Source organism: Rana temporaria, chromosome 2 (assembly GCF_905171775.1).
Source record: "Rana temporaria chromosome 2, aRanTem1.1, whole genome shotgun sequence".
NCBI classification, from domain to species: domain Eukaryota; kingdom Metazoa; phylum Chordata; class Amphibia; order Anura; family Ranidae; genus Rana; species Rana temporaria.
In genome coordinates, this window is record NC_053490.1 from 15484736 (window position 1) to 15506607 (window position 21872).

Below are 21872 nucleotides of genomic sequence, written 5' to 3' on the forward strand. Positions count from 1 at the left end.
ACGCCCACCCCCCTCCCACAAAAACCACCACACTTACACGCACTCGGAATTGGGTTAACATGCACGCACTTCGACCGTGCGGTCTCTAAAAAGAGAGGCAAAGGACTAACAGGGCTGGTTGGGCGGGCTAATCCTCTCACTCTCTTATAGGGAGTCCCTCTGCCCCGTTGGGCTTCAAAGCGGAGCAGGTAGGGCAGGCTGTGTGGGAGGACCCCCTCACACACCTGCCATTGCCACCCGGGGCATGGAGAAAGGTGGCAGATTGCCTCTGGGGGAGGCCTGCCTACTCCCAACTCCTGCAGTCCGGCTCCTCTCTCGAGTACACGCACAAAATACACTTTAAAAAAATAAAATTTCGACGCGGGAATGACGGCCATACTTTAGACAGCAATACGATTGCTGACTAAAGTTAGGGCACCCAAAATGACGACTAACTTTGCGACAGGAAACTAGACTAGCGGCGACGTAGCGAACGCGAAAATCCGTTGTGGATCGCCTAATTTGCATACCCGACGCTGGTTTACGATGCAAACTCCCCCCAGCGGCGGCCGCGGTACTGCATCCTAAGATCCGACAGTGTAAAACAATTACACCTGTCGGATCTTAGGGATATCTATGCGTAACTGATTCTATGAATCAGCCGCATAGATAGAAACAGGGATACGACGGAGTATCAGGAGATACACCGTCGTATCCCTTTTGTGAATCTGGCCCTTAGTGCAGACTTCTGGGAAAATTAGAGAACCAATCACACAAGCACAAAATCATCTTTCTGGGGGGTGGTAAGCACACACTCTGTGTACAGAACGACTCCAGGTAGCCATGTTGCATTTATAGAAAATTACAGCGGGTGCAAATTGAAAAGGAAAGGTAATTTTTAATAACATTTAATTACAATATGACTTGTATTGTATACACTATATTATTTTTTCTTTATTTGCTATTTGTTTTCCCCACAAAAGTGGAGTTGCCCTTTAATATCATTCATAAATAGCTTTGCTTTGTACCAGAATCCAAATGTTTGTGTCATTTTATTGTGGAGCTTTTTTTTGGGGGGGGGAGCAAACAACCACACCACCCCCCCTACACCAGGCAGCGGGCGGGATGCGGGCTCTTACAGGCGGCAGGTTGCAGACTTTACGTGCGGCGGCTTGCAGGCTCTTACGGGCGGCCGGTTGCAGGCTCTCTCGGGCAGTAGGTTGAGGACTCTTAAGGGCCGCAGGTTGCAGGCTCTTATGTGCGGCGGCTTGCAGGCTCTCTCGGGCGGTAGGTTGAGGACTCTTAAGGGCGGCAGGTTGCAGGCTCTTGCGGGCGGTGGCTTGCAGGCTCTTACGGGCGGTAGGTTGAGGACTCTTAAGGGCGGCAGGTTGCAGGCTCTTGCGGGCGGTGGCTTGCAGGCTCTTACGGGCGGTAGGTTGACGACTCTTAAGGGCGGCAGGTTGCAGGCTCTTGCGGCCGGTGGCTTGCAGGCTCTTATGGGTGGCGGGTTGCAGGCTCCTACCTGCGGCAGGCAGCAGGCAGTTTGCGGGCTCCTACGGGCGGCGGCTCTTTTGTTCTCTCCTTTATCACGGCGGCTTCCACCATGCATCTCCTCTCTCCTCCTCCTAGGCGTCCAATAGGATTGCCTGTACTTTCAGCCAATCGGGTGATGGGTCTCAAGACCCACTTCCTGATTGGCCAGGAGGAGGATCAGTGTGGCAAACGTGTAGCTGTGTGGCATATTCATTCGCTATGGTTACACAAGTGGGTGTGTTCGGAGTGCACCCCTTTTTGAAGTCTATTAGAGCCTCAAAAAAGCCTTAAAAAACAACACCCCCTCCATTGGAATCCATGTGTCCAGCGCCCTGCAAATAGATCAGGGGGGCGGACGCATGGCTGGGGGGTGGCCCCCGTGCACCCCTAATGGACGGGTCGCCCCTGGTCCTGATGTAAATAAGCCCCAACATTAGTCATATATATATAAAAAAACAACCCAGTAGGTAACACAAGTAATTTAACAGCAGAGCCTGGTGCCGGGCCCTGTATATGGTGGGCATAGTTGGTCCCATGGTGGGATTCCATATTGTCTCGTGACCTCAGGAGGAACTGACCAATAGGATGCTCAGGGCCAGGGTCAGTGCCGGAAGGATTGGCAGAATTCTGTGGTCAGTGTACAAGAGTCCCGCAGCTGAAAAAATAAATGTAATTAATATTAGATATGATACACAGGTGTTGGGCCTATCATCACACAATATTCATGTTAAGTACAAGCTTGCTAAAAAATGTCACTTCCAGGTATTTATTCAAAGACATCTCAGTACTTCCTCTGACAATGTCTTCATAGGCTTTTCTCTCCAGAAGGACTGTGCCATCTTTGTTCGGGAGCGGTGTCTCCTGGGACCTTGTGTGTGTCCCAGGAGACATCCGCCCATTCACATAGCGCCGCACGACTCGCGCATGCGCAGTAGGGAACCGGGAAGTGAAGCTGCAACGCTTCACTTCCTGATTCCCCCACTGAGGATGACGGCGGGGCAGCCGAGACCTGAGCGATTGCTCGGCTTCGGCTACCGACATCGTGGGCACCCTGGACAGGTAAGTGTCCTTATTAAAAGTCAGCAGCTACAGTGTTTGTAGTAGCTGTTGACTTTTATTTTTTTATTTTTTAACTGCTTGCCGACGAGGTCGGCTCCCCTGCGCGAGAGCCCGTAGCTATACGTCAGCTCTCGCGCTGGCCACTAGGGGCCGCTTGCCCCCGACTCCTGTGCGTGTGCCCGGCGGGCAGGATCTCCGCCGGGCACGCGCGATTGCTCGTTAGAGATCGAGGACTAGGAGCTGTGTGTGTAAACACACAGCTCCCGGTCCTGTCAGGGAGAGAAATGCTGATCTTCTGTTCATACAATGTCAGTCCCACCCCCCCTACAGTTAGAACACACCCAGGGAACATACTTAACCTCTTCCCCGCCCCCTAGTGTTAACCCCTTCCCTGCCAGTGGCATTTTTATAGTAATCCAATGCATTTTTATAGCACTGATCACTATAAAAATGACAATGGTCCCAAAAATTTGTCAAAAGTGTCCGAAGTGTCCGCCATAATGTCGCAGTACTGAAAAAAAAATTGCTGTTCGCCGCCATTACTAGTAAAAAAAAAAATGAATAAAAATGCCATAAAAATACCCCCTATTTTGTAAATGCTATAACTTTTGCGCAAACCAATCAATAAACGCTTATTGCGATTTTTTTTTTTTTTTTACGAAAAATATCTAGAAGAATACGTATCGGCCTAAACTAAGGAAAAAAAAACGGAAAATTGTATACTCACCTTTCCGTAATTTTCCTTTCCTGACGCATCTTCATGGCAGCACACACTGGGTTGTGACTCCGCCCCCACAACCTGACAGGATTGGTTAGCTATAAATTTGAAGGGGAGACGCCCCGCACCATTCTCTGTATATATCATCATAAAACAGCAGGGCGGGCATCTGTGTGCTGCCATGAAGATGCGTCAGGAAAGGAAAATTACGGAAAGGTGAGTATACAATTTTCCGTTTTCCTGACGCATTCATGGCAGCACACACTGGGAAATAACTCGCCAGTCGGGAGGGTGCAAGAAAACAGTAATATTTATTCTCTATAGCGCTGAGGAATTGGCTCTAAGAACAGATCTGCCAAAGTCGACGGTAGCCAGGAGAGCAGAATCCACTCTGTAGTGAGAAATTAAGATGTGTTGGGAAGACCAAGTTGCTGCTCTGCCTATGGTTTCCGGTGAAATCCCGCAAAATGCTGCCCAAGAAGTGGCCACTGCCCCTGTCGAATGAGCCCTAATGCTCTTTAGGAGTCGTAAGTTGCTGGATGGAATAGGTCTCCGCGATAGCACTAACAACCAAGAGGTAATGGTACGGGAGGTAGCTGGCTGACCTCGTCTGCTCCCGTGTGGGATAATTAAGACATAATCCGTCTTCCTGAGATGTAGCTGTGAAGTAACTGGAGATGGTAGGTTTGACATCCTAGGCATGGGACTCGCCCCTCTCATTAGTAAAAGATGGAAGGACGATGTCCTGGTTATAATTAAAGGAGGAAGTTACCCTTGGATAAAAATGGTCTGAGGGCTTCAGAACCACTCTGTCAGGGGAGAACACTAAATAGGGGTTCCGTAGCCATAAGTGCTTGTATCTCCGACGTCCTCTTAGCTGAGGTGATCGCAATACGGGAAGCCATCTTCAGAGCTAGGTTCCACGGTGAGACTAAGTTGAATGAAGAAAAGGGTGAATTGGACAGGGCCTCGAGTACTACACAGAGATCCCCTGTTGGAAAGGCTGGCCTCCTAGGTGGTCTGATCTTACGCAGGCCCTGAGGAACAGAGTGACCGGATGATGAAGAGCCCATCTAGTACCCGTCATGGCTGAAAGGGCGGATACTTGCACCTTCAGGGTACCCGGGCCCGGGCCCTTGTTAAGCCCTGACTGAAGAAATTCAAGAATTTGAGATGGGATTCCAATCTCTTTGCTGCGACGACACGAACCTCTCCCAGATCCTAGTATAGGTGACATCAGTGGAGCTCCTTAGAGCTTGTAATAAGGTTGATATTACCTCCTGAGAGTATCCTAGTTCCCCTAACCTAGCCCTCTCAACTTCCAAGCTGGCAAATGCAGCTTCTCTGGGCTGGATGGAAGAATTGCCTCTGATGTATGAGATCCCAGGTTACTGGAAGATGTATTGGAGGCCGCGTACCTATTGTAGCAGGGTCGTAAACCATGGCCTCCTCGGTCGGAACGGTATTAGTACAATAACCGTGGCTGAGGACCTCCGAAGTCGGGACAGGAATCTTGTAATCCGAGAAGTTGGAAGAAAAATGTACCCCAGCTCGAAGCTCCATGGAAGAGCTAGGCAGTTTGTCCCTTCGGCTGATGGAAAGTGGGCTCTGGACAGGAACCTCTGACACTTGGAGTTCTTTGGCGTGGCCGCTAGGTTGACTTCTGGTATTCCACAAGTTTTCGTAAGAATGGAGAATACCTGTTGGTTCAGGGACCATTCGTTGTTTGAAAGTGTCTCTCGGCTTAGGTAGTTGGCCAACGAATTCTGTGTTGCCGGGACGTACACTGCCCATAGATCTAACAGGTGCACTTGTGCCCTTTCCAATATGGGCAAACTTCCTCTTGAAGCGTGCGACTCCTGATGCCCCCCTGTATCTGGATACATGACACCGCTACTTGTTGTCCATCCTGATCAGGACACTCTTCCCCTCTAGAAGAGGCGCAACGGCCAGGAGAGCCTGAAAGGCTGCTCTGAGCTCTAAAATATTTGACACTATGCCCTGAGCCCGAAAGTGCCACTGTCCTTGGGCTACTTGGTCTAGATAGTGTGGACCCCATCCCCCCTGGCTGGCGTCCGATGTTACTACTTCTGGACTTGGGGGAACTATTGGAATGGACTCCCTGAGGTTGGACGGGTGTGTCCACCACCATACTAATTGCTTTACCCAGTTCGGGATGTGAATGGTTTGGAGTATTGACGTTCCATTCCACTGCCTGAGAAAGGAGTTCTGTAAGACTCGCATGTGCCACAGGGGCCACTGTATCAAGGGTATGGATGCTGACATGGACCCCCGGGTACTGAGGCAGGCTCTGACAGTTAGACGTCTGGATGATAGCAGATTCTGTATCTTCTGGAGTAAGGGCTTCAGCCTCTCTTGAGGGAGTTGCACCTGGTACAACCTGGTATATTATTCTGCCCCTAGGAACACCCTGACTTGCTGAATGCTCTGGGTGCTGACGCGATGCCGAATGGGGGGCACCAAAATTGGAAATGAGATTGATAGATTGAGAACCGAAGGGACCTCTGGAAGGCGGGATGATCGGGACGTGAAGGTAAACGTCCGAAAAATCTAGGAGATAGCATCCAGTCTCCCACGTCCACTGTCAACAAAATGGACTGAAGGCTTTTCCAATCTGAGGGCCTCTATTTTGATCGTCTGTTGAACCTCTTTAGGTCCAGGACTGGACGTAGATCCCCTGTTTTTTTTTTTTTGTACCAGAAATAAAGGGGAATAAAACCCCCTCCCTTTCTGGTGTGGAGGTACTTGGTAGTCTGGAATGTGTTCCCTGGCAATGTGCCCATGAATTTCCAATTGTGACCGGTCTTGATAGAGGATAGTGTCCATGAATCTGTTATACGAGTTGCCCATATCCGAGCGAATCTCTTGAGTCTGGTGCCCACCTGAGCTGGGTGGGCAGACGGACCCTCAAAAAGGACTTCTGCTGTTTCCCGGCTGTGATAGCCTTGGCTTACTGTAAATACATGAAGGAGGGTCGAGTCTTCCAGTCCCTCCTAAATTTCCTGCCGGGACGGTAGGATCTAGCATCCCTGTACTTGACAGGAAGATCGCGTCTGTAAGCGGGGCCCTTCTGGGGCTCTGGTCTCCTATCGGAGGGAATCAGCCCGGATTTTCCCCCGTTAACCTTGGAGATGGCCAAGTCCATCTTTGTGCCAAATACACTTGAGCCGCCATATGGAGTTTTGCACCAGTAGATTTTAATGCTGTCTCCGCTATCCAGGGTCTCAGCCATAAGGCTCTTCCCAGTCATGAAGTCGCCCCCTCAGGAGCCGTAAGCCAACTTAATTTCCCTGCAGGGAGGAGAATATCTTCCCCTGGTCGGCTCCTTCTAGAATGGAATTCTCAACATTAGCCGCCCATGCAGCGATAGTTTTAGCTACTGCCGCCGTGGTGATAGCCGGCCTACTAGCGTCTCCTGTCGTGGAGCAGGCTTCCTTCAGTTCTATATTGATTTCACGATCAAGAACGTCCCGGATAGTAACTGCATCTTCAATCGGTAGAGAAACGTCTCTAGCGAGTCGCATTAAAGATGAATCAACCGTAGTTGCATTGATCAAAGAATTGATCCTAGACTCCCACAAGGGGTACAATCTGCAAACTTGTTGCTCATACTGGGCCGCTTATGCGATCTCCCCCACTCATCCTTTATGAGGTTTTCCAGCTCTTTGATGAAGGGAAATGATTCAGGACCCCCTTTCCAGCACCAGGAAATATTTCTGAACCTTCAGAGGTTCTGCCATAACCCCTTCCCAGCCGATCGCTTCCTCGACTGAATGGGCAAATGGTTCAACTAAAGAAGAGACAGTCCGACGCCTGCTCACACTCCTCAGTCTTAGAGAGGGTTTTTGCAGCCTGGCGTAACGGCCGGGTGCTGGGCGATGTGCTTGGGGAAGGATCGCCCACAATTGATCCCTGTGCGATTCTCCTAGGAGCTCAGTATATACTCTGGCCTCCGAATCCTTGGTTACTTCAATGAAGCACGAGCGGCAGGCCAATTCCCCTGGCAAGGCTGGCGCCCCGCATATTTGGCAAACATTTGCTGTGGTGCGGGTAAGATAGCTCCATCTGGGATGAAGGTAATCGTCTGCGGTGGGACCGACTATGACAGGAGTGGCTGTGACGCGAGCGGCTATGCCTTGATTGAAGAAAGCAAGAGGGTAACCTTGAGTGACTTCTTGCGCCTTCTGCTGGAAGCATGGCTAGAATCTCCCTCTGTGCCGCAAACTTGCGTCTTTTGACCCGATAGGGCTACCAAAACTGTAGCGTCAGTGGCCAAGCTCTCTTTTTTGTCTCTTCTCTACTTACCACCTTCTGGACGGCCTCTATACCTGGTCAGCTGATGGTGGTCTGCGAGGGCAGTGGCCCCCATGAGGATAGCAGGGAGACAGCCCGGAAAGGTGGGAAAAAAGAGAGAAGGGAAAACATTACAATATGTCCCCCCCCCAACATTTCTATTTATTAAATATAATAATTGTATATACATATATCTATCCTTATTTTATTTTTTATTTTTTGGATTATATTAATTATGGATATACTTTCTCCTATAATATGTTATAAATTTATATATAAATGTATTATATCTTCTATCCTATTTGTTCCTATTTCTTTTTTTTTTTTTTTTTTGTGTAATCAATTGGCCCAGGCTGAACTGGGATGAGCCTGCACACACCTGGTGCAATCTTCACTCTGAATAGAGCAGAGCAGCAGGACTGCAGCCAGAACTACAGAGCGACAGGACGGTTTCCTCTTCTTTTTTTTCTTTTTTTTTTTTTTTTTTACCGGCGCCGCCATTTGAAAGAGGGCAGAGGAGACCGGCGGCATCATCACTGAGCTGCGTGCATGCGCAGAGCGCTGAGGGGTACGCAGCGGTGACCCCGAGAGTATGGGGTGTCAGAGGAACCACAGGGCTCAGCAGAGCTGAGAAAAAAACAACAGGCAGGCAAAGGTACAAAACGGACTAACCTTAGGTGGCAAATGTAATGATACAAATACCTTTGTGGAAGCACACACTGCACTGGAAGGAAAGACAGAGCGAAATTTGAAGCTTCTTTAAAGCTTGCTACAGATGCCAGTATAATTCCAGAGCCCCTGAGACCATCAGAACGGGGGTTCCCACCATAAAGCTCATTTAGAGACTGTACAGGAGGGACTTCCAAACAGGAGAGGCTGAACCTGCTGGGGCGATCTGCGGTAAGAGGCATGCTTCTTGCTTGTTCGTCCAATCTGTCAGGTGAGGATAAAAAAGAGAATGGTGCGGGGCGTCTCCCTTCAAATTTATAGCTAACCAATCCTGTCAGGTTGTGGGGGCGGAGTCACAACCCAGTGTGTGCTGCCATGAATGCGTCAGGAAATGTTTTTTTATATATGTTTGGGGGGATATTTATTATAGCAAAACGTAAAAAATATAAATTTTTTTCCAAATTGTCGCTCTATTTTTGTTTATAGCGCAAAAACTAAAAACCGCAGAGGTGATCAAATACCACCAAAAGAAAACTCTATTTGTGGGGAAAAAAGGACGCCAATTTTGTTTGGGAGCCACGTCGCACGACCTCGCAATTGTCAGTTAAAGCGACGCAGTGCTGATTCGCAAAAAGTGCTCTGGTCTTTGACCAGCAATATGGTCCGGGGGTTAAGTGGTTAAACACCGGACCTCCGCTTTACTGACATACCCTTGTATATAATTGTATTATTTAGCATAAAAAAAATAATTTTTTTTATAAATTCTGTTTTCCCTCTTTTTTTTTTTTTTTTAAATATAAATGTTTGCTTTTAATTTTGTTAGATTTTTTGTCTATGAATTGCATAAAAATAAATAAAAAACAAAATCTTTTTTTTTTTTTTTGCAAGACAATAAAAGAAAGCATGTTTTGGCCCTAAATAAAGTAGTTTTGGATTAAACTGCCCATAGCAGAAATGTAAAAATTGTTCTGGGTTTTTCGGGTTGTAAAAAATGACGTATTTTTTTTTAATGTCGTTAAAAACGATCGTGTGTGGGCTCCAGAGCATTTTTCACGACGTTAAAAATGGGCATTAAAAATTTCGAACATGCTCTAATTTTTCACGTCGGAAAAAATGGTCGTGAGTGGGCTTTAACAACGTGAAAAAAACGTGCATGCTCAGAAGCAAGTTATGAGATGGGAGCGCTCGTTCTGGTAAAACTACCGTTCGTAATGGAGATAGCACATTCATCACATTCATCACGCTGTAACAGACTGAAAAGCGTGAATCGTCTTTTACTAACACGCAATCAGCAAAAGCAGCCCCAAGGGTGGCGCCATCCGCTTTATAGTGCCGTTGTACTTGTACGTCACCGCGCTTTGCTGGAGCATTTTTTTTTCATGATCGTGTGTAGGCAAGGCCGGTTTAACAATAATCGGGTTGAAAAAAACTTAGTTTTTTTCTAGACCATTAAAAACGTAATTTTTTACAACCCGAAAAACAGTCGTGTGTATGCGGCATCAGAAAGAAAGTTTGTCAGGGGGCCATGACAATTTTGTATTTGCACCCCTCGCCCCTCCCTCTCTCTTACCTGAGTTACAAATCGGCTTTTTTCTTTTTTCACCTGCGGAAAGAAAAAAAAACGTGATTCAAAAAGGTTCAACAGGGTAGTCATGTCTTTGTTGACTGAATAAAATGTAAATCTGAATTCCAGGCAAACAGCTAAATAAGGACCGTGCCTTTTTCTGACATTTGTTGTTTGCAACTAAAAATCTGTATTTTTTCCTTGAAAATTACTCAGTACCCCCAAAACATTTTATATATATATATATATATATTTATGGTCGTCACCCTCAGACCGAGAGTGATTTGGATCACATAAACACGCAACAAGACTTACAACATAAATAGACCTGAAGTGTGCCTTGGTGGTCTGGTCAGTATGCCAAGAAAAGGGGCATACCGAGGGTAAGTAATGGGTAGTTAATTGAAGAAGGATATGCTGAGAAGTGCCCTGAAAAAGAGAAGGGCGGGAGGGTGTCGAATGCGATTGAATGCGCAGACTCACGGACATGAGGTGAGCTGGGAAGATTGCCAGACCACCATGGTCTTGTAAAGTAGAGGCATATAGGGCTGCTAGCACCACTAAAGTGGAGAGCAATGGGACTGGGACCACCATAGTAATGAGAAATAGTGACGTTAAGGGGGCTAGTACTACTAAAGTATAGAGCAATGAGAATGGGAAGCAGTAGAGCTTGTACCACTAAAGTAGGGAGCAATGGAACTGGGACCACCATAACAATTGGAAGTAGTGGCATACGGGGCTAGTACTAATAAAGTAGGGAGCAGTAAGACTGTGCGCACCATAGTAATGGGAAGTAGTGGTATATACAGTAGAGTTAGTACCACTAAAATAAGGAGCAATGGGACTGGAACCACTGAAGTAATGGGAAGTAGTGGCATATAGGGCTAGTATAACTAAAGTAAGGAGCAATGGGACTTGAACACCATAGTAATGGGAAGTAGTGGTATATAGGGCTAGTACCACTAAAGTAAGGAACAGGGGGCCATATCCTCAAAAGGGACATAAAAAAAAAAAAAAAAAACGTTGTATCCCTGTTTCTATATTTGGAACTGATCCACAGAATCAGTTTCCCATAGTTAGACAGAAGATCCGACATGTGTAAGGGACTTACACTGCCGGATCTTAGGATGCAGTACCGCAGCCGCCGCTGGGGGCATTTCGCGTCAAAATGCCGCCTCGGGTATGCAAATTAGCACTTACGGAGATCCACAAAGCTTTTCAGCTTCGTTTTTTTCTCCGTAAGTTTTAGTTTGCAATCGTAAAACTAGGGCTGCTTTTACAAAGTGTAAACTGCTTACACCATGTAAAAGCAGACCCTTCTGTCCAGCGACGCGTTTTTTTTTTTTTGTTTTAAATTTTTTTTTTTTCGCCGTATCTTTTTTTTTTCCCGACGCAACTTTATTGACCCAGCGCGATCCACAAAGCTCGGCGTAACGTAATTTCGCGCTATGCACGTCGGGAAAATGATGTCACGAGCATGCGCAGTACGGCCGGCGCGGGAGCGCGCCTAATTTAAATGGGAATCGCCCCCATTTGAAGAGGAACGCCTTGCGCCGGCGGAATTTAAGTTACACAGCCGAAAATTTCTAGGTAAGTGCTTTGTGGATCGGGCACTTAGGTAGAAATTTTAAGGCAGTGTAACTTAAATGGGAATTTTTACGTTACGTCGGCTCTTTGTGGATCTGGCCCAATGGGTATGGAACAACATAGTAATGGGAAGTAGTGGTATGTAGGGTGTAGGGCTAGTACCACTAAAATAAGGAGCCATGAGACTGGAACCACCATGGTAATGGGAAGTAGTGGTATATAAGCAGGGCCGGATTCCTGACTATGGTGGACCCAGTCTTATTGCTCCTTACTTTAGTGGTATACTAGCCCTATATACCACTATTTCCCATTACTATGGTGGACTCAGTGGGTGCAGGGCCGCCACTGCGGCAACAGGGGGGTGAAAAAATTCTGTCGTCCTGGCCGGTCTGTATTGAGAAAAGCATCCGCCCTTTGTCTCGTCACATATGGCTACCCATCACAGTTTTCTCCGGAAAGTGACGTTCCGCTGAAAAATTTTGCACTGCGCATTCGCGCCGCCGACATATGCGTTCCAACACTTTTATGACAAAACAGCAGACTAAAACCGTGATGGGTAGCCGAATGTGACGAATCACCGCCATCTTGCTACACTCCGCACTCCTCCACCTTAAGGATACAGTGAGAAGGGGACAAGCGGACATCTTTGTACACCCCCCAGAGTTTTACATTCTACACTTATTTATTACAGTAAAGGTTCTATAGTGAAATACAGTACTTAGAACTCCGTCTGACTGTTTACATGTTGAATTGTTTACCTCATTTCTATCACATGGGGGGGGGGCTCAGAAGCCCCCTATGTGATGGTGTGTGTGTGTGGGGGGGGGGGGGGGGGGGCATTGAAGGACCCAGCCTTGGGGTGGCAAAGGGAGTAAATCCAGGCCTGTATATAGGGCAATTCCCAGTAAAGTAGGGAAAAATAAGACTGGGTCCACCATAGTAATAGGAAGTAGGGGTATAGGGCTAGTATCGCTAAAATGAGGAGCAATGGTACTGGAACACCCATAATAATGGGAGTAGTGGCATATAGGGCTATTACCAGTAAAGTAGGGCGCAATAAGACTGGGACCACCATAGTAATGGGAATTAGTGGTATATAGGACTAGTATACCACTAAAGTAAAGCGCAATAAGAAGTGGTCCACCATAGTAATGGGAAGTAGTGGCATACAGGCCTGGTACCGGTAAAGTAGGGAGCAATAAGACTGAGTCCACCATAGTAATGGGAAGGAGTGGTATATAGGGCTATTACCAGTAAAGTAGGGGCAATAAGACTGGGACCACCATAGTAATGGGAATTAGTGGTATATAGGACTAGTATACCACTAAAGTAAAGAGCAATAAGAAGTGGTCCACCATAGTAATGGGAAGTAGTGGCATACAGGCCTAGTACCAGTAAAGTAGGGAGCAATAAGACTGAGTCCACCATAGTAATGGGAAGTAGTGGTATATAAGGCTAGTATACCACTAAAGTAGGGAGCAATAAGACTGAGTCCACCATAGTAATAGAAAGTCGTGGTATATAGGGCTAGTATACCACTAAAGTAGGGAGCAATAAGACTGGGTCCACCATAGTAATGGGAAGTAGTGGTATATAGGGCTAGTATACCACTAAAGTAGGGAACAATAAGACTGGGTCCACCATAGTAATGGGAAGTAGTGGTATATAGGGCTAATATACCACTAAAGTATGGAGCAATAAGACTGGGTCCACCATAGTAATGGGAAGTAGTGGTATATAGGGCTAGTATACCACTAAAGTAGGGAACAATAAGACTGGGTCCACCATAGTAATGGGAAGTAGTGGTATATAGGGCTAGTATACCACTAAAGTAGGGAGCAATAAGACTGGGTCCGCCATAGTAATGGGAAGTAGTGGTATATAGGGCTAGTATACCACTAAAGTAGGGAACAATAAGACTGGGTCCACCATAGTAATGGGAAGTAGTGGTATATAGGGCTAGTATACCACTAAAGTAGGGAGCAATAGGTCCAAGTCCACCATAGTAATGGGAAGTAGTGGTATATAGGGCTAATATACCACTAAAGTAGGGAGCAATAAGACTGGGTCCACCATAGTAATGGGAAGTAGTGGTTTATAGGGCTAGTATACCACTAAAGTAGGGAGCAATAAGACTGGGTCCACCATAGTAATGGGAAGTAGTGGTATATAGGGCTAGTATACCACTAAAGTAGGGAGCAATAGGTCCAGGTCCACCATAGTAATGGGAAGTAGTGGTTGACACATCAGGACAGTGAAGTGACACCCCGGCTCTGCTCACCTCCTAGGTACGCACAGTTGTAGTAGCTGCACTGCTGCCCGCTGCTTCTCAGGACATACAGCGTTTCTGAGTTTTTTATAGCGTGGAACGTCTCCGCCACCGGAATCAGAACCTCCTCTTCCATAAAGTCAGAGAACGCCTCTACTTTTACCCCAAAACAGGTGAATATGGTGAACATGGTGTTGACACCAAACCTCTGGGCGGTCTTTCGGTTCAGAGATGACGATGCGAATTGCCCGAACCGCAGTTCCAATGACACGTTCTTGTACTTCATCCAAGATCCCCGGTAGGCCTGCGAGCCATCATCACAGCCGCCTCCGAGCACTTGCAGCGCCCTGGTGAGGTAGAAATGAATGGCCTTGAAATGGAATCGGTCCATGTAGTGCTGCCGCGATCGGCCTGCGATGGACACGTTGCGGTTCAGCTGTTGGTAGATGGGGAAGGGGCTCTCCCTGGTGTACACGATGAGTGATATCCCATACTCGTCCTTGAAGTCGGGTGGGAAAACGTTGGATTGTTTTACGATCGCCCACCTCTGCTCTGCCAAGTACCACATTATGGCCAACGGCTTGTATTTCTTCTCCTGCTCCAGAACCTTCGCCATTTCCCGCTCCATCTGCCGCGCACAGCCGAGGTACTGATCATCGAAGGCGTTGCTCATCATGGTGAGATCCACGGCCTGGCAAACAATCTGCAAAAGACAAAATCAGAGACAGACTAGTGCAAAGGGGTGGAGTTACTAAAGGCAAATAGACTGCATTCCGCAGGGGCAGCTGCTCCAGAGCTTAGTGAATGGGGTGAAGCTTCACTTTGCAAAGAATACCCAATCACATGCAAGGAAAAAATAAATACAATAAAAACAACACCACATTTGTTGCACACAATTGGATGAAGGCAGTCAGCAGAGTTTCCCCTCATTTACTAAGCTCTGGAGTAGCTGCACTTGCTAAGTGCTCAATCTATTTGCCTTTAGTAAATCAACCCTAGAGTATTAGCATTAAAGCGGAGGTTCACCCTAAAACAATTATATACCATTACATCCAGCATACTTCCGACATCTACAGTATGCTAGTTTTTTTTTTGTTGCCGTACATACCATTTTATTGTTATTTTCCCCCCGGCTTCCGGGTTCTGGCTCCCGCGGGAGTGGGCTTTCCTATTCAGAGGTTAGATGATTGACGTCTGGTGAAAAACTTCCCCTGGCGCATAAGGCGCGTCACCAGTTTTCTGTAAGTAGCCGACCTGCGAGTCGGCTCTATACGCCGCTATACGGCGCCTGCGCCCGCCGTGTAGAGCTGACTGCGCAGGCGCCATATAGTTCGGCTACTTACGGAAAACTTGTGACGCGCCTTATGCGCCAAGTTTTTCACCAGACGTCAATCATCTAACCTCTGAATAGGAACGCCCACTCCCGCGGGAGCCAGAACCCGGAAGCCGGGGGGAAAATAACAATAAAACGGTATGTACGGCAAAAAAAAAACAGCATACTGTAGATGTCGGAAGTATGCTGGATGTAATGGTATATAGATGTTTTTTAGGGTGAACCTGCGCTGGATGTAAACCCAAAAATTTGTATTTATTTTCTTTGATGTCACAATGTAGAGTATAAGATTTCCTATCATCTGTGCCCAGTCTTGCCACACAGAGTTAACCCAGCTCTGAGCAATCCTCTTTCATTGTTCAGTGAAATAAAACGGACTTACAGAGAAAAACTTTAGTCCGTTCCGCCCCCTTGCTGTGAGTGACAGGTTATTTACATATCTCATGCACTAGCCTGGAGACAGGCATTATTTTTAAATTCCCACCCCCCCACTCCTTTTCTGAAGTCATGTGGTAACTTTTCTGAATTTTGACTGGATGTTAGTGATCATATCAGAATTTAGTGTAAGGAATACATAGGAAAAAATGCATGTTGACAAGGGGAGTATAGAGGAGAAATGATACTGTTCCTTCCTGTATACTCATGTAGGCTTGTATTGGGTTACTTTAACATATTTGTAATTCTAACACAGCCTTTCAAATAAAAAATAAAAAACAATATTTAAATAGAGAGATCACTAGAGAGATCACTTTAGAAGACTAGAGTTAACTAGATAGAGAGATAGATAGAGAGAGAGATAGATAGAGAGAGAGATAGATAGAGAGAGATAGATAGATAGATAGACAGATAGATAGACAGATAGATAGATAGATAGATAGATATATAGATAGACAGATAGATAGACAGACAGATAGACAGACAGATAGACAGACAGATAGACAGACAGATAGATAGACAGACAGATAGATAGATAGATAGATAGATAGATAGATAGATAGATAGATAGATAGATAGAGACATAGATAGATAGATAGATAGATAGATAGAGACATAGATAGATAGATAGAGACATAGATAGATAGATAGATAGATAGATAGATAGATAGATAGATAGATAGATAGACAGACAGACAGACAGACAGATAGATAGACAGACAGATAGATAGACAGACAGACAGACAGACAGACAGATAGATAGATAGATAGATAGAGACATAGATAGATAGATAGATAGATAGATAGATAGATAGATAGATAGAGACATAGATAGATAGATAGATAGATAGATAGATGTAATAGACTGTTACCTGCACTGATAATAGTAATTGTAGGGTACGTAGTACTTCCAGATATTTCAATATCATGATGGCGAGGTCGCCCCTGAGAAGTAAATAAATTAGAATACCCTTTTTATTTCTCCATCTACAATTGGAGTCAGTAGACACAGATTAGAGACAAAGCCGGGTCATACAATGATCCACTAATAGGGGAATGAGAAGATACACACACTATATTACCAAAAGTATTGGGACACCTGCCTTTACACGCACATGAAATTAAATGGCATCCCAGTCTTAGTCCGTAGGGTTCAATATTGAGTTGGCCCCGCCCTTTGCAGCTATAACAGCTTCAACTCTTCTGGGAAGGCCGTCCACAAGGTTTAGGAGTGTGTCTATGGGAATGTTTGACCATTCTTCCAGAAGCACATTTGTGAGGTCAGGCACTCATGTGGATGGGAAGGCCTGGCTCGCAATCTCCACTCTAATTTATTCCAAAGGTGTTCTATCGGGTTGAGGTCAGGACAGTCAAATTCCTCCACCCCAAATTTGCGCATCCATGTCTTTATGGACCTTGCTTTGTGCACTGGTCCAAATCATTTGGTGATCAAGGTGTGGGGTTGTTCTTCAGGGGTTGGGCTTGGCCCCTTAGTTATATTGAAGGGAATTCTTAAGGTGTCGGCATACCGAGACATTTTGAACAATTTCATGCTCCCAACTTTGTGGCAACAGTTTGGGGATGGCCTAGGGCAGGCATGTCCAAAGTCAAGCCCGGGGGCCAAATGCGGCCCACCTGTTGATTTAATATGGCCCCCCCCCTGGGGATTTGGATATATATATTGTTTGTGACCCCCAGGGCCACAAAAGATATATACTGTATTTATTGGCGCTGCCTTGGAGGGGACAGGGAGGGGGCAGGACGAGCACCGTCAGATTACATGAAGAGAATCTCCTGTTTACTCAGCAGCGTCTCTATTGGAAGTCCCGTCTCCTGGGATGCCATTGGACGACTGTTCTGTCTATCATAGGAGGCAGGACTTTGTATTAAAGAGGCCACAGGGTAAACAAGACATGCCCATTCTGCCCTCCGAGGCTGCAGATGGGCATCGTTCAGGCTGCACTGATGGCAATGGTAAGGCTGCATTTATGGCACATGTGAGGCTGCATTTATGGCACATGTGAGGCTGCATTTATGGCACATGTGAGGCTGCATTGGTTGGACATTTTCGCCGCTCTCCTCTTCACCGGACAGCGGCGGGTGGTCGGTATCCAGGGCAGCCATACCAAATTTTGGGGCCCCTTACACAGCTTTAGGCAGGGCCCCCGTGGAGCAGAGACCGGGGGGGGGGGGGGTTTGCTGATGAAAAAAAACAAGTGTAATCATCATGTGACCATCGGCCCCTTACAGGTGTAATGCAAAAAATAATACAAAAATAATATATATTAAAAAAACGGGAGGGGGGCCAGCCTGGCCTGTAAGGGGCCCTGGGGACCATCAGGCCCCTTACAGGTTTAATGCAACAAAAAGAACAGGAGGGGGGGCAGCCGGGCCCCTGGGGACCATTGGCCCCTTACAGGTGTAATGCCTGTACCCCCCTGACGGCCCTGTCAGTATCACAGGGCTGGATGGGGATGGGAACCGCTGGAGTTAACTTTTTTCATTAAACAATAGGTGATTGGTTGCTGGGCGATTCTATCAACCAATCACCAGCCTGTTAATATGAAAAGTTAACTTCAGCAGTTCCAGCCCTGTGATGCTGATCTCTGCTCTGCTGTACACCTGTGTAAGGTAGGAAAGTTATACCTACTCAGTGTGTATTTGTGTGTGTGTGGGGTGCAGGGGGCAGAGGACACTATGGGGGTACAGAGGACACTACAGTGGGGGGGGGGGGGTGCAGGGGACAGAGAACACTTCTTTGGGGGGCTCAGGAAACTTGCTATGGGGGGAGGGAGGCAGAGGACACTGCTATGGGGGTACAGAGGACACTGCAATGGAGGGACCCTATTGGGGACAGGGACTCCTTCTCACCTGGGGACAGGGACCCCTTATCCCATGGGGACAAGGACCCCTTCTCATCTGGGGAGCATATGCACTCTTTAACCACATCCTTCCCAATCATAGGATGGTTCCTTTCCTTAGACCCACCATGGTGCTATGGACATGGACAACCCCCCCTCCCCCCCAAGGGTGCTCACTGGATCATACCATTACATGAGTACAGTACACCCTGGGAGACTCCCAGCCTGGCCTAACCAGAAAACCCCAAGTAGTCCATCCCATACCTACTTCAGGTCTTGCGCCCATGGACCCCAGTTGTAGTCTTACCATGCTCCTTTCATTTCCAAAGGGTATCCCAATCTCGAGCTCAGGAGAAAGAAGTGTCCACGCAGCAAAAGCCCAACAACCATTTCCTGAGCATAGTTAATTACATATATAAATCCTTTAGTCACCCCAACAGTGATAGCAAATTTTTTGATTTGTTACAAAAACTAGAGAGAACATAGACTGGAAAGGAGAGCTGAGCGGAAGAGCCCATACCTTTTGCCAGAGTACAGCATCCCATGCAAAGGGCATATAAGTAGTCCCAATAGTACTTCACCCTTCTCCCCTGCTACCCCCCTAAAGGGGGACAAGGGCCTCATCAGCGGCTGGTGCTCAACATTTTTTGGGGGGGGAGCAAACAAACGAAAACAAAAACCATCAATTGCAGCCTCACTGTGCCCATCAATTGCCCGCCACTGTGCCCCATCAAACACAGCCACTGTGCCGCTGGCTCTGATAGACACTTCCAAAGCCAACCAGCTGCCGTTATTCAGATGGCCGGCACTCACCAGGGGGCAGCGGCGACAATGCATAGATTCATGCAATGCATGAATCTGTGTATTGTTTTTTAGTGGCGGTGCAGGAGCGAGAGGGGGCGACGCTCCTGCGCCCTCTATGGACACATCGCCACTGCCCACAACCCTTGCCTGGTGGTTGTGGGGTTCTGCAGGTGGGGGGCTTATTGGAAACTGGAAGTCCCCTTTAACAATGATGTCAGAGGGGGCAGGGTCACCTGGTAATGGTGTGGACTTAGTCCCCCTGAGCCACGATTGGCCAAAGGCACCCTGCCTTTGGCCTATTATGGCTCTCTCAGCAGAGCGCGCTGTGATTGGCCAAAGCATGCAGTTCAGGTGCATGCTTTGGCCAATCATCATACAGCAATGCACTGTGATCTCGCAAATTTCCCACAAACCCCCCTATATGTTCAGTTTGTTTTAGAACAAACAAACAAACACACAATGTTCAAAAAGGCAAAAGTTTGGCCATTCGTATGAGTCTAGGTTCAGACCGAACTGTGAGCTCACCCCTAATGGTGTGTTATCGTTAGTAGCTATACTTATAGTAGTTAGTTAGTATGGGGTATGCAAACACCTATTACAGAAAAACGTTACTTATTCTGGGGAGTAAAGTCCAGCATCACCTAGCGTTTCCTTGTCAGCCTGACTGTCCCTGGCTCGCCCCTTTCATTCATTGGATTTCAATTCTGGAGGCTCAGCATCACGTGTAGGTGTTACCTATCGTGGTCTGCATGGAAATACAGCCTGCCTAGAAATGCCCACTCCTCCAGACTGACATCCATCCATCCACCCATCCATCCACCCATCCATCCATCAAGGCATTTTGATATTTGCATAACTCCTCCCAAAAACAAACCCTTTGCTTGCATCAGGACTAAGGGCTCTTGAGAGGAGTAACTGAGACAGGGGGCTGCAGGGCTGGACTTGGACAAAAATGTGGCCCTGGACTTCATCCAAACCGGCCCAGGGCACAACACATCAGGGTACAGAGCTCAGCACATCAGGGCACGGGGCACATCAGGGCACAACGCGTACGGGGCACATCACATCAGGGCCCATCACAGCACATCAGGGCACACCACATTGAGGCATACCACATTGAGGCACGGGGGCACATAGCACATTAGGGCACAGGGCACATTATGGTGCACATTGTTTACCAGCCAGCATGTAGAGTAGCGCAGGAAGTGTGTGTAATATGTTCTCTCTCCTGTCACGGCACTCACTCAGCTCCCCGGGCAGCCCCTCCTCTCTTCTAGTCCATCCCAGATGATGTCACAAGCAAATGGGGATGGACGAGAAGAGAGGAGGGGCCGCTGGGGAGCAGCGTGAGTGCCGTGACAGGAGAGAGAACATATTACACACGCTTCCTGTGCAACTCTGCATGCTCGCTAAATCTCGATCTACCCGTCAGGCGCCAGCTGTCGGCGATTGACAGGTAGATCGCCGCAGACCTCCGACCGGCCCACTGAGCCATCGGGTCACCGGGAATCTCCCGGTAGTCCCGATGGCCAGTCCATCCCTGGGGGGCTGTGATGATTTCAGGAAGCTACGTACAGTGTCCATCCGGCCCCTCCCACCAGCTATGATTTGTCACCATTGCAGATAGAAGCACAGAAACCCAGTAAGGATGTCATTGGGTATAAAAATAAGGTATGTAGTGAAAAGAGAAAAGTTTTTTTTTTTTTTAAACGTCATCAGAATTTTGGTGAGGTGAGGAGGGGGAGGGAGGAACCAGCAAAGGCACAATTTAAAAACTTTAGCTTTAATGTGTCCCCTCCTTTATAATTACACTAAAGCCCTTCCAATGATTCCAAATAAAAACAGCAATATTATAATACAAATAAATATCTCACCCGGGTCCTGTGCTCCGATCTGTATCTGTAGATACAAATGTATCCTTCCTGCTAGGGAAACGTTATTCTGGATACAATGTATGCATAATAGCAGCGTTACCATCAAACATTCCATTGTTTTATGAAGGTTAAGTAAAATGGGAGATTGTCTCTGTCCGCTCTCAGCTATGTGAAAAATGTGATACAATGCACTCATTCTCCGACACCACAATTGTCCGTTCATTTGATGCAATCTTTTAGCTGCTGCCATAAGGGGACGCGATTTACAAACCATTAAAAATCGACCTAAAGGCAAAAATTTATTTTGTTTTCAGATGGGGTAGCGATGGGTTAGCACGTTTTTTTTAATCATTAACGCCCTATCTATTTGTCCCGGTGGTCACTGTCACTGGGACAGGAAGTAATGGAAAATTCTAAATGTCACAGTTGTCACCAAAACAGGAGGTGAGGTGGAATCATCCAATGTGGGCACCTGTTCTGTTCTCAATTTTGAGAGATTTTCTCTAACTTCCTGTTGTATTTGCAAGGCAGGGGTGAAGGGAAACCTTCTCAAGGGGACACTAAATATGAACTGAGAGGTTTAATAGTTCCCTACTCTACCCCCCCAAAAAAATACGTTTTGGAGTTTGGGCTTTAGATATTGTAACGGAATGGCCCGTGATACCCAGAGACTTTTGAAGGATGCGGGGTACTCCTGTGCCAGCTTCACCAATGACTCTTGGGTCTAGGGTCATCCTATGTTCATTAGGGGCATAGGATGACTGAGAACTGATATCTCGGATTACATGAGATGAGACATTAATGATAATTTATGTATTGCAGGATATCTTGGAATAGTACAGGTTGTTTATTCTGACCCCAACAGGTTAATAG

The 21872-nt window shown here is 47.0% G+C and overlaps 1 protein-coding gene across 1 annotated transcript; it reads right to left on the reverse strand.

The window, feature by feature from the left end:
* Positions 1-1907: 1907 nt before the first annotated feature.
* LOC120928490 (ecto-ADP-ribosyltransferase 5-like) lies at positions 1908-21094 on the reverse strand. Its single transcript, XM_040339585.1, has 5 exons — positions 21000-21094; positions 16333-16405; positions 13705-14395; positions 9843-9875; positions 1908-2167 (listed from the first exon to the last, which is right to left on the reverse strand). The coding sequence occupies exons 2-5, from the start codon at positions 16387-16389 to the stop codon at positions 2076-2078; spliced, it is 873 nt and encodes a 290-aa protein (XP_040195519.1). The 5' UTR covers positions 16390-16405; positions 21000-21094; the 3' UTR covers positions 1908-2075.
* Between the last annotated feature and the right edge of the window lie 778 nt (positions 21095-21872).